The sequence below is a fragment of the Tachypleus tridentatus genome, chromosome 3 (assembly GCF_004210375.1).
Source record: "Tachypleus tridentatus isolate NWPU-2018 chromosome 3, ASM421037v1, whole genome shotgun sequence".
NCBI classification, from domain to species: domain Eukaryota; kingdom Metazoa; phylum Arthropoda; class Merostomata; order Xiphosura; family Limulidae; genus Tachypleus; species Tachypleus tridentatus.
Genome location: NC_134827.1, coordinates 92,626,155 through 92,638,445, shown reverse-complemented (window position 1 = coordinate 92,638,445; position 12,291 = coordinate 92,626,155). Strand labels below are relative to the sequence as shown.

The window sequence follows — 12,291 nt, the reverse complement described above, 5'->3', positions numbered from 1 at the left end:
TCAAACTGTTTAACTTACACTTTTTAATCTAGAAAATTTTAACTGTACTTTTAATTTTATACTTATGTGTTTACAACAGCATTTCTCTGCATGCAGATTTATGTATACACCTAGTTTGCAATGATCAGTAAGGTTAATTCCTTAATTAGGATGTACATTTATAAATCAATCTTTCATCATAAGTGTAAATTCTACAGTTTGCTACGACAGGTTACTGGTTTCAGTCTACAGAAGTGTATGTATGAATTGATAAAAATTCATTTTAAGTTATATTTTTCAAATTCATCTAAACAAGAAAAAAAGGGAGGGAGCTTTCATTGTCAAGTGTATAGCAGATGATTCAATGATAAAGGTAGTTAATACCAAAGTATTGGGTGGGTAGGTAACACATGGATGACAAAGTACTATTTAACCCTTCAACACCCATCCTTAAAGGTCCCTCTTATGATAAGAAGCCTACAGCTTAGCACTATACTCCAAATGAAGCCTAACCAGTAACCTATGCAAAAAAGTTATAACCTCTTTAAATTCCTGTTTGATATTTCTGTAAGAAAAAATGCAAAAATCCAAGTTGCTTAACCACTAACAACAGCACACTGATCAACTTTAACAGTGGATTTTACTCATATCAATATTTATGGCAATTTTATTTTTCTAACTCATTGATTTGACTTGTGTATTGATATGCCAAACAGTAATGGGGGCCAGAACTTTGCAGTTTATGAAAGGAATCAGTGACTTCTTGAAAAATAATGATTGGTTGGATTTAATATGGAACAACAGCACCATAAAAAACAACTTAATGTGTGTTTCCTAAAAATCTCATTCCACATTCAGCAAGTAAATATAAAGGATCCAGTAGTTCTCAAGTGAGATAAACTGACAAGGTTGGTTTAAATGTTTATGTTTCTAAAGGGTGGGTATGCAAGAAAAGCTTTGAAGGACCAAATAATCCATATTGTTATTTTAGCCCATCTTTCCAAATCATAAATTTACATCCTCTCATCCTTCTATCTTTAGAAAAAGGAAAAAAAAAATCACAACGACTTTATCCAGATAATCTTAACTTCAATACTATAGAGCTATCAACACTTATGCACCTGGGCCCATTTTTAAACTTAATTTATCAGTAAAAACAACAATAAAAACACAACAGATCAAATTCAGCATTACATTCATTCAGAAAATGCACCATTTCATTTCACTGAGAAAAAACACTTCATGACTCATAGCATTTTACCATGCTTTGTAAATTTATTTTTTGAAAAGTCTCACATAAACAGATTCCTGAAAGTTATCAGTTCTGTTAACATCACACCTTATCTATTTTCTCAAGAGAAAATAAGTTAGTGTTCCCGTAAGATAACATTTCCATCTCAGATTCATCCTAATAATGCACTTTTTAAATTTTTTCCCAATAAGTTAGTATTTTTCCTTAGATAAGAAGACAAAAACTTTACAGTATTCCAAAAATGCCTAACTAAAAATTTGCATAGACAAATAAGTTAACTCTTTTGTCTTGTAATCACTATTACGTCCATAATTACATGCTAAAATCAGATTTTACTAATAAAACACATGGCAGTGCTTTGACAGCTTTAGTTACTTATTGATAACTATGCCAAGATTTTTTTACAGTCATGCTACTAAGTAAGTCTCCATCTACATTAAACTTATGTTCCAAATTATAATAAACCAACTGTATTAGCTTCCATTTTCTATAATTCAAATCACTAATCAATTTTGCCTTAATTACCAACTGATCCAAGCCATTCTGTTACTTCTCAATACAGCTAAAAATATGCATGAGTTAATGCTACCAGAAACTTTATAAATTATTAATTATGCTTATATCAATATTATTATTATTATTATTATTATTATTATAAGTAACTGCAAAGACCCAAGTATATGGCATGAAAGCACTCCACTTGTAATAATAACATCTTGCTTTCTCTCAACCTGGTAATCAATGTAGCCAATTAAATATATTTTCCTTATGTTTCTACTTTGCTGTGGTACCTTGTCAAAGGCTTTTGAATATCTAAATATTTAAAATCCACATCTTAATATCATATAAATCACATATAACATCCTCTAAACAAATTAAACCATTCAGGATATATTCTAGTACCTTCATTCTTGATAACAAAACCTTTAATTTTCCCAAGTTAGTCACACAGTGCAACAAATGAATTGTTACAAAAATAAATGAAAAAAACTTAATATCTAAATATTTAACCCACCTAGTATTTATGTGAAAAATAAAATAGTCTCATAACATCAAACATTACACAATAAAAATATGAAAGATGAGAAACTTTCTAATTTTGGGTTTCAATCTAAACCAAAGGATGAGTGAAAGAATCTTTTGTAACAGCTAGATAAATAATTTGCTCATCAATTAACCATCACTTTAATTTATCAAATACATTCAATAAATCCATTACTCTATCCTTATAAGACTGCTATAAAAAATAGGTAAAAGACAGTCTATTGTATAGCTTTATGTTTATGTCTGTACACATAAGGTTGGTGTATTTGAATAAATTTGTAATCATAAAACTATTCATAACTCTGAATGGGCTAAATGTACCTTCATGAAATTTGTTGAGTTTGAAGAAAATATTACAAGTATGATGTACACAAGATTAGAATTTTTTAATGAAGCATTTTTGCTTGATATTGTCTGTGTACTTAACAAGACATAACAAGTGCAAATAACATAAGCACTTTCAAAATTCATAAACAAATGGAACTAAATGTTTACATTAACTATAAAAAAAGAACCTACATACTTATTCTACCATTAGTTTAGTGCTTGCTCTATTTAATATTCAAATGTTTCTTATGGATAATGTTTTCAATGGACAACAGATTTTTTAGTAAAAAATAAATCATTCTCTGGAATGGACACAAATTCTAAAAAAATACATGGAATTAAAATACAAAATTGATTCTAATATTTGTGTCATAAAAACTTTTATCAAGTCCTAGCAAACGTTAAAAGACAGAGAAACCCTCTCTCTAAACTTAAGGCATAATAATTTAGGATTATGTTACTTTTTAATCCAAAACTTTATACATTAAAATTTATCATAGAAACAATAAAACTGCACTGTTTAATATTTAGAAACAATACAACTGCACTGTTTAATATTTAGAAACAATAAAACTGCACTGTTTAATATTTAGAAACAATAAAAGATTTCCTTATTAGTGACCTGTTGCAAGATTTTACATATTCATGTTCACAAAAATGTTAAGAATCTTCAGTGCTTATCTGTAACTATATGCATTTACCAAATTCTTTGGAATAAACCAGGGTAGAAAATTAATAATCTCAAGCACTTACAAGGTTTCCCCACTAAAGAAGTCTAAATGGTGTGTAATATCTAGAGCCACTCTTAGATCTTTACTTTAAAAATGCTAGCAACTGATGAAGTTTTATAGAATGCTCTGCCTAAACAATCTATCAAAGAATGATAGCAACTCTTCAATTGTCAATCACCTGACAAGGTTTATTGACCTATAAAAGTTGAAGAGAGGCTCAGGTATCTGATTATGTGATCTTTAACATTCTGCAATGAACAAGGAGTGGTTAGCCACAATACTGGTAATGACACATTTTTCCACTTTTAATATGGCTTAAGTGCATGAATGATGAACTCTTCTCATGAGATTCTGAATTGAATAAAACTGAAAACACTTTTATATGCACATGTATCTTGTTCTACCAGCATCTCTAATTTTGAAAGGAATAATAACATCAACAATTACAACTATAAATTTTCCTCATTAATTTTCTTATTTTTAATACCATACATCTATTGCCTTAACTACTGGGTTGATATGCTATTTTATCTTTTTTTGCATACTTAGAAAGAAAAAAGGAAACATAAAAAATCTAAGTTACTGTTATAAAAACAATTTTTTGGTTTAATAGATATTGCGAAAAAATATAAATGTTGAATTCCTCATGGGTTTTTGTCATAAATGTCTGTAAAAAAAAAAAGTGTGTGTGTGCATAAAGGAATTTGTCATTACAAATTAAAAAAAGGAAACAGTAATTTTCAGTGAATGATAGCATTAAATTTCTATTAAAAAGGTTTTGTAAACTAATTAAGGATTATTTGATATGCAGCATCAGAAATAATGTTTTTGGCTATAAAAAACAGAAAATTAACAAGTAAATGTTGCTATTTTAAGATGTTAATGTTGTAGTTCTCCATGTCTTTCCTTCTGAAAATAATTAAATCAAGATTTCAAAATTAGAATTAGTGAAATTTGCTCAAAAATATATTTTGTGGTCTAGCCTAATTTTACTTTTCTAATATTCAAGAAGATTCAGAATGTAATTCAATTCTGAAGTTTGTGAGGATTGATTATCCATGTAAATAATCAAATTAAAAGAAACAGCAATGCCATATGTGATAGTAATCATTATCAACACCACAGGCAATGTGGATAATTTCAGATAGTATAAAAAAACCAAAAACTGATGCATTATGTGTTTTAAATCTTTTTACTTCCCATAAACAGGTTAATACAGATATGATTCAGGCCAATTCATATACTTCCCACAGAATACTGAAACCTAGTAAAGGTCCACTACTTGTTACTGCTAACATTAGGCCAAATTTTAGTTTTGATCTAAGCTGATAATTTACTTTGATCAAAATATAAATTTCCTATAGTCCTATACATCATCCAGCTTAGCTGTCAATTTGAATATCTTAAATTTGCAGCATTTATCAATGACTTTTCTTTTTTATATCTTCAGTAAGCCATAATGTACATTTTAGGCTTAGCAAATTAAAACATTGAACAAAATTATCACCACATAACGATTTTATTAATCTTCTAACAGTTATATATTACTTGTAGCACTTTTAAAAAACGTTAGCTTGAAAAGGATTACTGAACAAAAAACTTCAATTCTCAAATGTTACTAATATACCACAGTAATGTTAAAAATAAAATTACACTTGTGAATAATATTTCTACTTTTAAATATACTATAATAATATATTGTTATCTTAAATAATATTTTCACTTCTTTTGTTAATACACTGACAATTGTAAACTAAAAATAATAATGGTAGCAACACAAATACTGACGTATATTACTGTATATATTTGCATTTACTAATAGCATTAGATTTTACAAGTTGGAAAAAGTCAGATCGATACAGATAAGTTTATAAACTTGTGTATCACCTTGCAACTGTAAAACTTTCTGCCATATCTCCTCTTGTTCCATTACTGTGATACTGGTAAAATCTTAGATAAGCCCACGAAGTTAGCAGTCCTGCTGTGTGCATGACTGGGTAAGTTCCTCGTAGTAGTCCTACTAACCACAAGACTAGGCTTAAAAGTAGAACATTTAGAGGTACATTTCTATTCCTTAATTTTCCAAGTGGAGTTGACAATAGCACATGTTCAGGCATTATCTGCTTAACTGCAACTGCAACACCTGCACAGTATCCAGCTAACCCATGGATATGAATCAAAAATAAAAAGTTGGGGTCAGATGTAACGGTATACAATATGATGTAATATGTTACGGACAAAAAAGCAACAAACGTATTTACAATTGCAAAGAAAGTCAACATCTCTATTGCACCCCATAGTGGTTCGATAAGTTTTCCACAAAGTCCAACAGTAATTATGTCAGCAAGAACAAGCCAAAATCTATTCTCCAGGAAGCAATGTGTGAATGCTGTCCACACCCAGAAGTTTGGAGGAATAATAAAACCTGGTGTTACGCTAATAGCATTCACAGCTGATTCACTGAAAGATAAAAAATAACACAATATTACCGTAACGCAAATACACTTGACAACAATACTACTATTTCCTAACGCTGCGCTGAACTGTTGCTTGATATAGGGAAGATTGCGTTGAATAACTACTACAGATGCCATGTTGAACTGGACGCTGACATCACAAATGCTTTTAGTGCTCTCTGTTGGATAAAATCAACAACAAACAATTTATACCAGAAATATAAGAATATTTTACAGAATGTCTTAGTATATTCAATTTTCAAATTAAAATAAATAAATATTTACTAATTAACGTTTACAAAATTTTATCTACAAAAATAAATAACATATTTTACATAACTGGTTAAGGCTCAATGTAACAAAAATCAAATAGCACTCTGGAATTAAATAATGTTCAAACTCTTACATCAAAAATAAATAAAGGTTAAAGAGTGGATTATCTCGAGGTTTATATAGTGTATTAAATGCCACGGTGACTATCTCACCTTCTATAGAAGAAGTCATGGTAAACTGTGATTTAGTAGCTTATTATATGTGTTACCCAGTGAAAGCAAGTGGTTCCGAAACGTTTTCACTGACGACACCCTAATTCATCTTGATTTGCGTGACACTCCTGGTGCTACATGCAATATTTTTCTAAAGTTTTTTTTTTATGTTCTTAACCAGTCTTCGTTTGCGACGACATTTTGAAAAACACTGGTGTTGAGGTTAGGAGTATTTATTTTAATTTCATGAAATGACTAAGGTAAGAGCGCAGTCTGTCAGAAATGGACCTGATGTGTTATATATACAAGGGTTCAATATTTTACGTTAACAGATATTAAATATATCAAATAACAAGTTACGTAATAATCATGGACGATATAAAGTCGTTTTATAGGTAATGTAATGCCACCAAAGATGTTTCTTTCTTGGGGAGAGGGGAGTAACAACCCTTTCAGGTGCAACGTATTAATACATCCACATTACAAATATGTGGTCAGATCAGATCTTGAAATTTCCAAAATAATATATCCCTTATTACTTAATGGCATCGGAAAACAAAGATATACGGACCGTATCAGGGTCACCCAGAGAGAGATTTACCCAGCTGTGGTAAGCAAAGTGTAGCATCTTTTAGTAAGCGAGAGCCCATAAACACAAAGGTCTATAGCAAAAGTCACCCACTTTACCAGCAACAGCATGCACCATCATCAAGAAGAATCTCCATCTGAAAAAGAAAAAAATTAATGTATGCATAAGTTGTTTCCATAATGCGTTGTTTGACCATTAAATACCTCAAAGAGCTGGAAAATAATACTGGAATTCACATCGTTACACATAAAGTTATACTAGTAAAGTCTCTAGATACACAGAACCAGGCTTAAAAGCAAAACACATACATATCAATTTATATTCCTTAGTTTTTTAAGTGGAATTAACAGCAGTACGTTTTCATGCATTATCTGTGTGGAATTGTTGAAAGGAGCACTGGGGCTTCTGCTCTGTATGCATTATGGAAAACAGCAAGGATGAGAAATGCTCCTTGGACAGCATTATGATGGTGCCTTTTATAACAGAAATTACAATATACGAGTATTTAGAAGATTATCGAATCTGTCTCATATTCAGAAGATACATTTATATTTAATAAAAAAAACGATGTCTTCCAAGAATGACACTCTCTGAGGTATGAGGCATACTACTAAGGTCACAAAAATCATGCCACATCCTTTTATCCTTACTAGTTCACCGTGGCAATCCATTTCTCCATTAACTGGGGCCAGAAAATACAAGTTTTTCGGGCCTAACTTCAACTGATACATATAATTCTATTGTTGTTTTAACCTTATGATGGCAAAGATGTCGCCAGAAATGTTTTGTTTCACCAACTGCAAATCCTTAAATGTTCTTGGCAAATAACTACCTGGAATAGCTGGATTTGGGGATGGGTGATGGAATGAATAATGCAAAATCTGGACAGTCCAGCATTAAAACTTAGAAAGTACTGGGATTATTTCATTAACTGTTTATTCATAAAAGTTGAGTTGCATCAACATTTTAACTCAGAGAAATGGGTATCTAACAAGCCGAGTCTAATGCTTAAACAGAAGAACTCAATGAAAGTTTGAACACATTGTGAATGATGCCATTGAAGAAATATCACAGTATAGCAATTAGAGATAGTGGATATATCCTTATTATTAATTAAGAGTAAAACAGTGTGCCATCACATGGTGTTAGAAACATCTACAATGAAGCAGTTTATTATATGTCTATCAAAAGTTGCAGTAAGTCAACTTCTACTGGAGTAAAGTCCAGTGATGTCTACATCTAAAATAATCTTGAGTTCAATCCTAAACCCATTCTATCACATACACTTCTTGTTGTTTTGATGTAATTATCGTGAATGTCAGAGAGTAGTAGTAAGGGCTTCCAATATTATCCTATAATTGTTGTGTCACAACAGCAACAGGCACCTGCTCTTGAATATAGACAGGAAAAATGAAGTCTGTGCTACGATTGTTGGTCAGTGCAGCATTTCAAATAAAATGGCCTATATTTTTTAGAAACACCATATTCCATCCAACCTCGGAAAATGGGCGTGAAGATTGTAAACAACTTTGTCTGTTACTACCCCTACTTCATTAAACTAGTGGAGCCTAAGCCAGATTTGACCATTGACCAAAGTTACAGTGTTCAGCCTAAGAGTTTCATGCCCGCCTAGCTCACACAGAGCTGGAAGGGAATTAGTATAGGCCAATAAAAGCTCACTGAAATAAGGCAGAAGTCATGATTTATACAGAATCTGCCAGAACTTTCATTTCACATTGAGATGGATATCACTGTACAAAGTTCTTATAAATTTGTTTTGACTAAAGGTGACAGACCAAATATCTAGTATTTTTTGGCTCACAAGTTTACCTCAAAGAATTCAGTTAAAGCCCACTAAGTGGAGGATCAGCAATATCGAGATACAAGGCAGAAAGAGAGAAAGAGCACAAATTTCAAAACTTTATTAGGTACAGAAACAAAACACAATACTATTTTTACTTATGTTACCAATGTTTTAATTCGAGTAAGTTTGATTAAGATTTATATGGATACGATAATGAAAATTATGCAAATCAATGAAGCATTCAGCTCACAAACAACTTTTTCTATAAAGATGCCATCTTAGGTCAATACATTCTTTCTAATTGTTTTGTGTTAATAAACAAAGGTTATTTCACATTGTTATGCATACTGTGTCTAGTCTTTTACAGCTCAGTTAAACTCACAGAAATCAGAAGTACTTTGCGATACTTTTCTGATAAACCTTTTGTTACTCTGCAGAATATATTTGATTACACTTAAAGGAAATCAGTGTACCTGAGAGTACCACTTATTTCAGATATTGTCAAATTCTGGATTTAACTTTTGTTAGAGCAAAACCAGCATAATTTCATTAACATGGAATGTGTTAAGGAAGTAGTTCATGTAGCCTTCAAACAGTCCTAAACTTCTACCACTTAGTTTCTTATATACAGTGCTTTACGTAAATCCATAAAATGACTCTAATGCTTTTCATTAAACATTCATTGAATTCATGTATTTGGGGATCTCTGGACTACGTGGCTATGAGTTATATAAAATACAATGTGGTTTCTATGTCCTCGTTATCTTTGCAGTTACATAGAGTTTCTACAAACATGTTTATCAAGAAGTCATTCAGTTCATTTTGCTCTGACTACTTATTGTTTTATATCATTCACCCACAGTATTCATGGAAAAGATAACTTCAAGGGCATTCATATTATACGAAGTTAAAAAAGTTATATTTTTACAGCATTCAAGTGACCTCTTTGTATTTTAGTTTGGAATGAACAGTCATCACGTAGTTAGTGCTCTCCAGGTAAATCTTTAGATTGAAAATTTAAGTAATTAATTGAGATTTATTCCATGTGAAACCTTAAATAACTAAATAAAAATTTGTTTATGATTCAATTTAGAACATTTTCGGTGTCATTTCCCCAGCAAGGATGACTGCCCATTGAAGCAAGTGAAATACATAATTTCACTGTCTTTATTTTTAAGAAAAATTGTTTATTGTACATTTGTGTTCCACCAAATTTTTTTTTATCACCAACTAAGTCAGAAAATGTAAAATTATTCTGCAGCACGTGTTTTAACATATCTCTCATTATTTATCAGACTTTTCTTGCCACTCTTGTGGTTTGCAAACTCACAACACTAGAGGAGAAACCGGGTTTCAATACCCCCAGTGGGCAAAGCATTGATAGCCCTTTGGCGTAGTTTTCTGTTTAGCTGCAAATAAACATTCTTGAGAAAAATTAGTTGTTCCTAAAAATCCACAAGTACATGCATTAGTCGGAAAATAAATTTGCCATCATAACAATGTGATAAAACAAGAAGAAACAGCTTAAAGAGTTTTTAGTTTACTGTAAATTCCACACCCTTGTGCAAATTAATTGAAACAAATGGTCATTTTACAATATTTTCAGCATGGCGGCCGGTGTAGGCTCGCTGGACCCGCTGATTTCCTTTAATAGTCATTTTTTCACACAGACGGCGTCATTAGCTGTGTATTGCAGTATGGTCAATCTATTTTTGGGATATATGATGAAATTTTGAGGAATATTACGTCATTCGAAATTGCGTTAGAAGGGCAAGGAGACCAGTCAAAAAACAACTTCTTACCAACTCAATGAAGAAAAAACGGTATCAATTGGGTCTGAAATACAAGAACTGGACGCAAGAGCAATGGAAGAAGGCGTTATTTAGTGACGAGACTCATTTCTTCATACATGGTCAGAAAAGTCTGCATGCTCGCAGATCTCCAGGTGAGAATCTCACATCAATCAGTTCGTAAAACATGCCTTAAAGAAGATGTTTTTGGGCTTTTTCGGCTACTATGGCGTCGGAGGCTTACATATCGTAGAAGGTATGATGCGAGGACCACAGTACATCGAAGTTTTGCAGAGGAGAATCGTTCCAGAATTGAAAAAGAGATTTCCAGATGGATCTGGTGTTTTTCAGCAAGATCTGGCTCCGTGCCACACATCGAAACTTGTGAAGAATTTTATAACTACAACGCGAATAAAGGTGTTGGACTGTCCTGGAAACTCTCCAGACTTAAATCCTATTGAAAATCTTTGGGCGATTTGTAAAGAGAGACTTCGGGGAAAATACTGTACCACATAAGATAAGCTAATTGAAGCCACAATTGAGGTGTGGTACCGCGATCCAAAAATTAGTAAAGATTGCAGTCAACTCGTGGATTCAATGCCAAAGCGGATTAATGATCTTCTGAAAAATAAAGGCGGTTATATCATGTATTAATGTGCGAGTAATTTTGAGATTTTCAGAAATAAAACGCAAAAAATTGAAAAAATCGTAATTTTCCGTCTTGTTTCAATTAAGTTGCACAAGGGTGTATAAAGGATTTAATGTTTAATGTATTGGAAATTCGATTAGATGTTTGTAGATTACAAAAAATGTTTTATTTTTGCACCAGCAAGAAAAGAGGAAAGTGCAGTAAAGTTAAATGATTTTTATCCCTCCTGTACTTCACACTATATCTGTCTGTCTGTTTTATTTTAATTTCTCGCAAAGCTACTCGAGTGCTATCTGCGCTAGCCGTTCCTAATTTAGCAGTGTAAGACTAGAGGGAAGGCAGTCATCACCACCCACCGCTACTCTTTTACTAACGAAAAGTGGGATTGATCGTAACGTTACAACGCCCCCACGGCTGAAAGGGCGAGCATGTTTGGCACGATCGGGATTCGAACCTGCGACCTTCAGATTACGAATCGAACGCCGTAACCCACTTGGCCACTTTTATGTCATTAGTACCACCCCAAAATAAGTATTACACGCGATTAAGGAACTTATATTGAGGTTAAGTCTGTAAAAATCTCTGTTGACATTTCAAAACTTGTGCAACTCCGTAGGTTTTTCCATGTATAAATCTTGCATGGCGTAATCATTTACCAAATTTTCTAACACGTCAATATTAACATTGGTAGACCGTTATGAAAAGCAGTCTTCAAATGTGTACATAACCTTCCTGATTGGTATAAGCCCATCATCATAATAAAATATAATTATCACTTCACGAACTGGTGGTGAAAATATTTTTATTTCAGCAAGCTAAGTTTAGATTAATTATACGATGGTTAGTAACACTTGGGGGGAAAAAGACGATACTTTGATGTCGAAGAAAACCGGTCTTGAAACTTGCGTACAAGCTGAAGCGATTGTAGTACTTTTTACCGGTAGTAGATTCTTTGAAAAGTTATCGAAAAACCATGTAGTAGTGTAACAGTATGACCATATCACTATAACAAGAGATAAAAAGTTCTTGAAAAATTTGTTTTTTGCTTCACATACATTTTGCCTCAAATTTTGATTTGTCCTTAACAGATTACATACTTGATCCAGAGAACACGTCTATGTACTGCTGATAAACAGTGCTGTAAACAAAGAGAGAATAGTTTTTTCTCGGCTTAATGTTTCAAAA

The 12,291-nt window shown here is 32.1% G+C and overlaps 1 protein-coding gene across 2 annotated transcripts in view; it reads right to left on the bottom strand.

The window, feature by feature from the left end:
- The window catches only part of LOC143247477 (transmembrane protein 115), a 30,495-nt gene extending 24,541 nt beyond the window's left edge, over window positions 1-5,954 (bottom strand). For both annotated transcript variants that reach the window (XR_013026564.1, XM_076495690.1), the window contains exon 1: window positions 5,221-5,954. Coding sequence is in view for 1 of the 2 variants with exons in the window: in XM_076495690.1 (XP_076351805.1) it covers window positions 5,221-5,927 (707 nt within the window). In the remaining variant the exon portion in view is untranslated. The remainder of the gene's footprint in view (window positions 1-5,220) is intronic.
- Window positions 5,955-12,291: the final 6,337 nt, after the last annotated feature.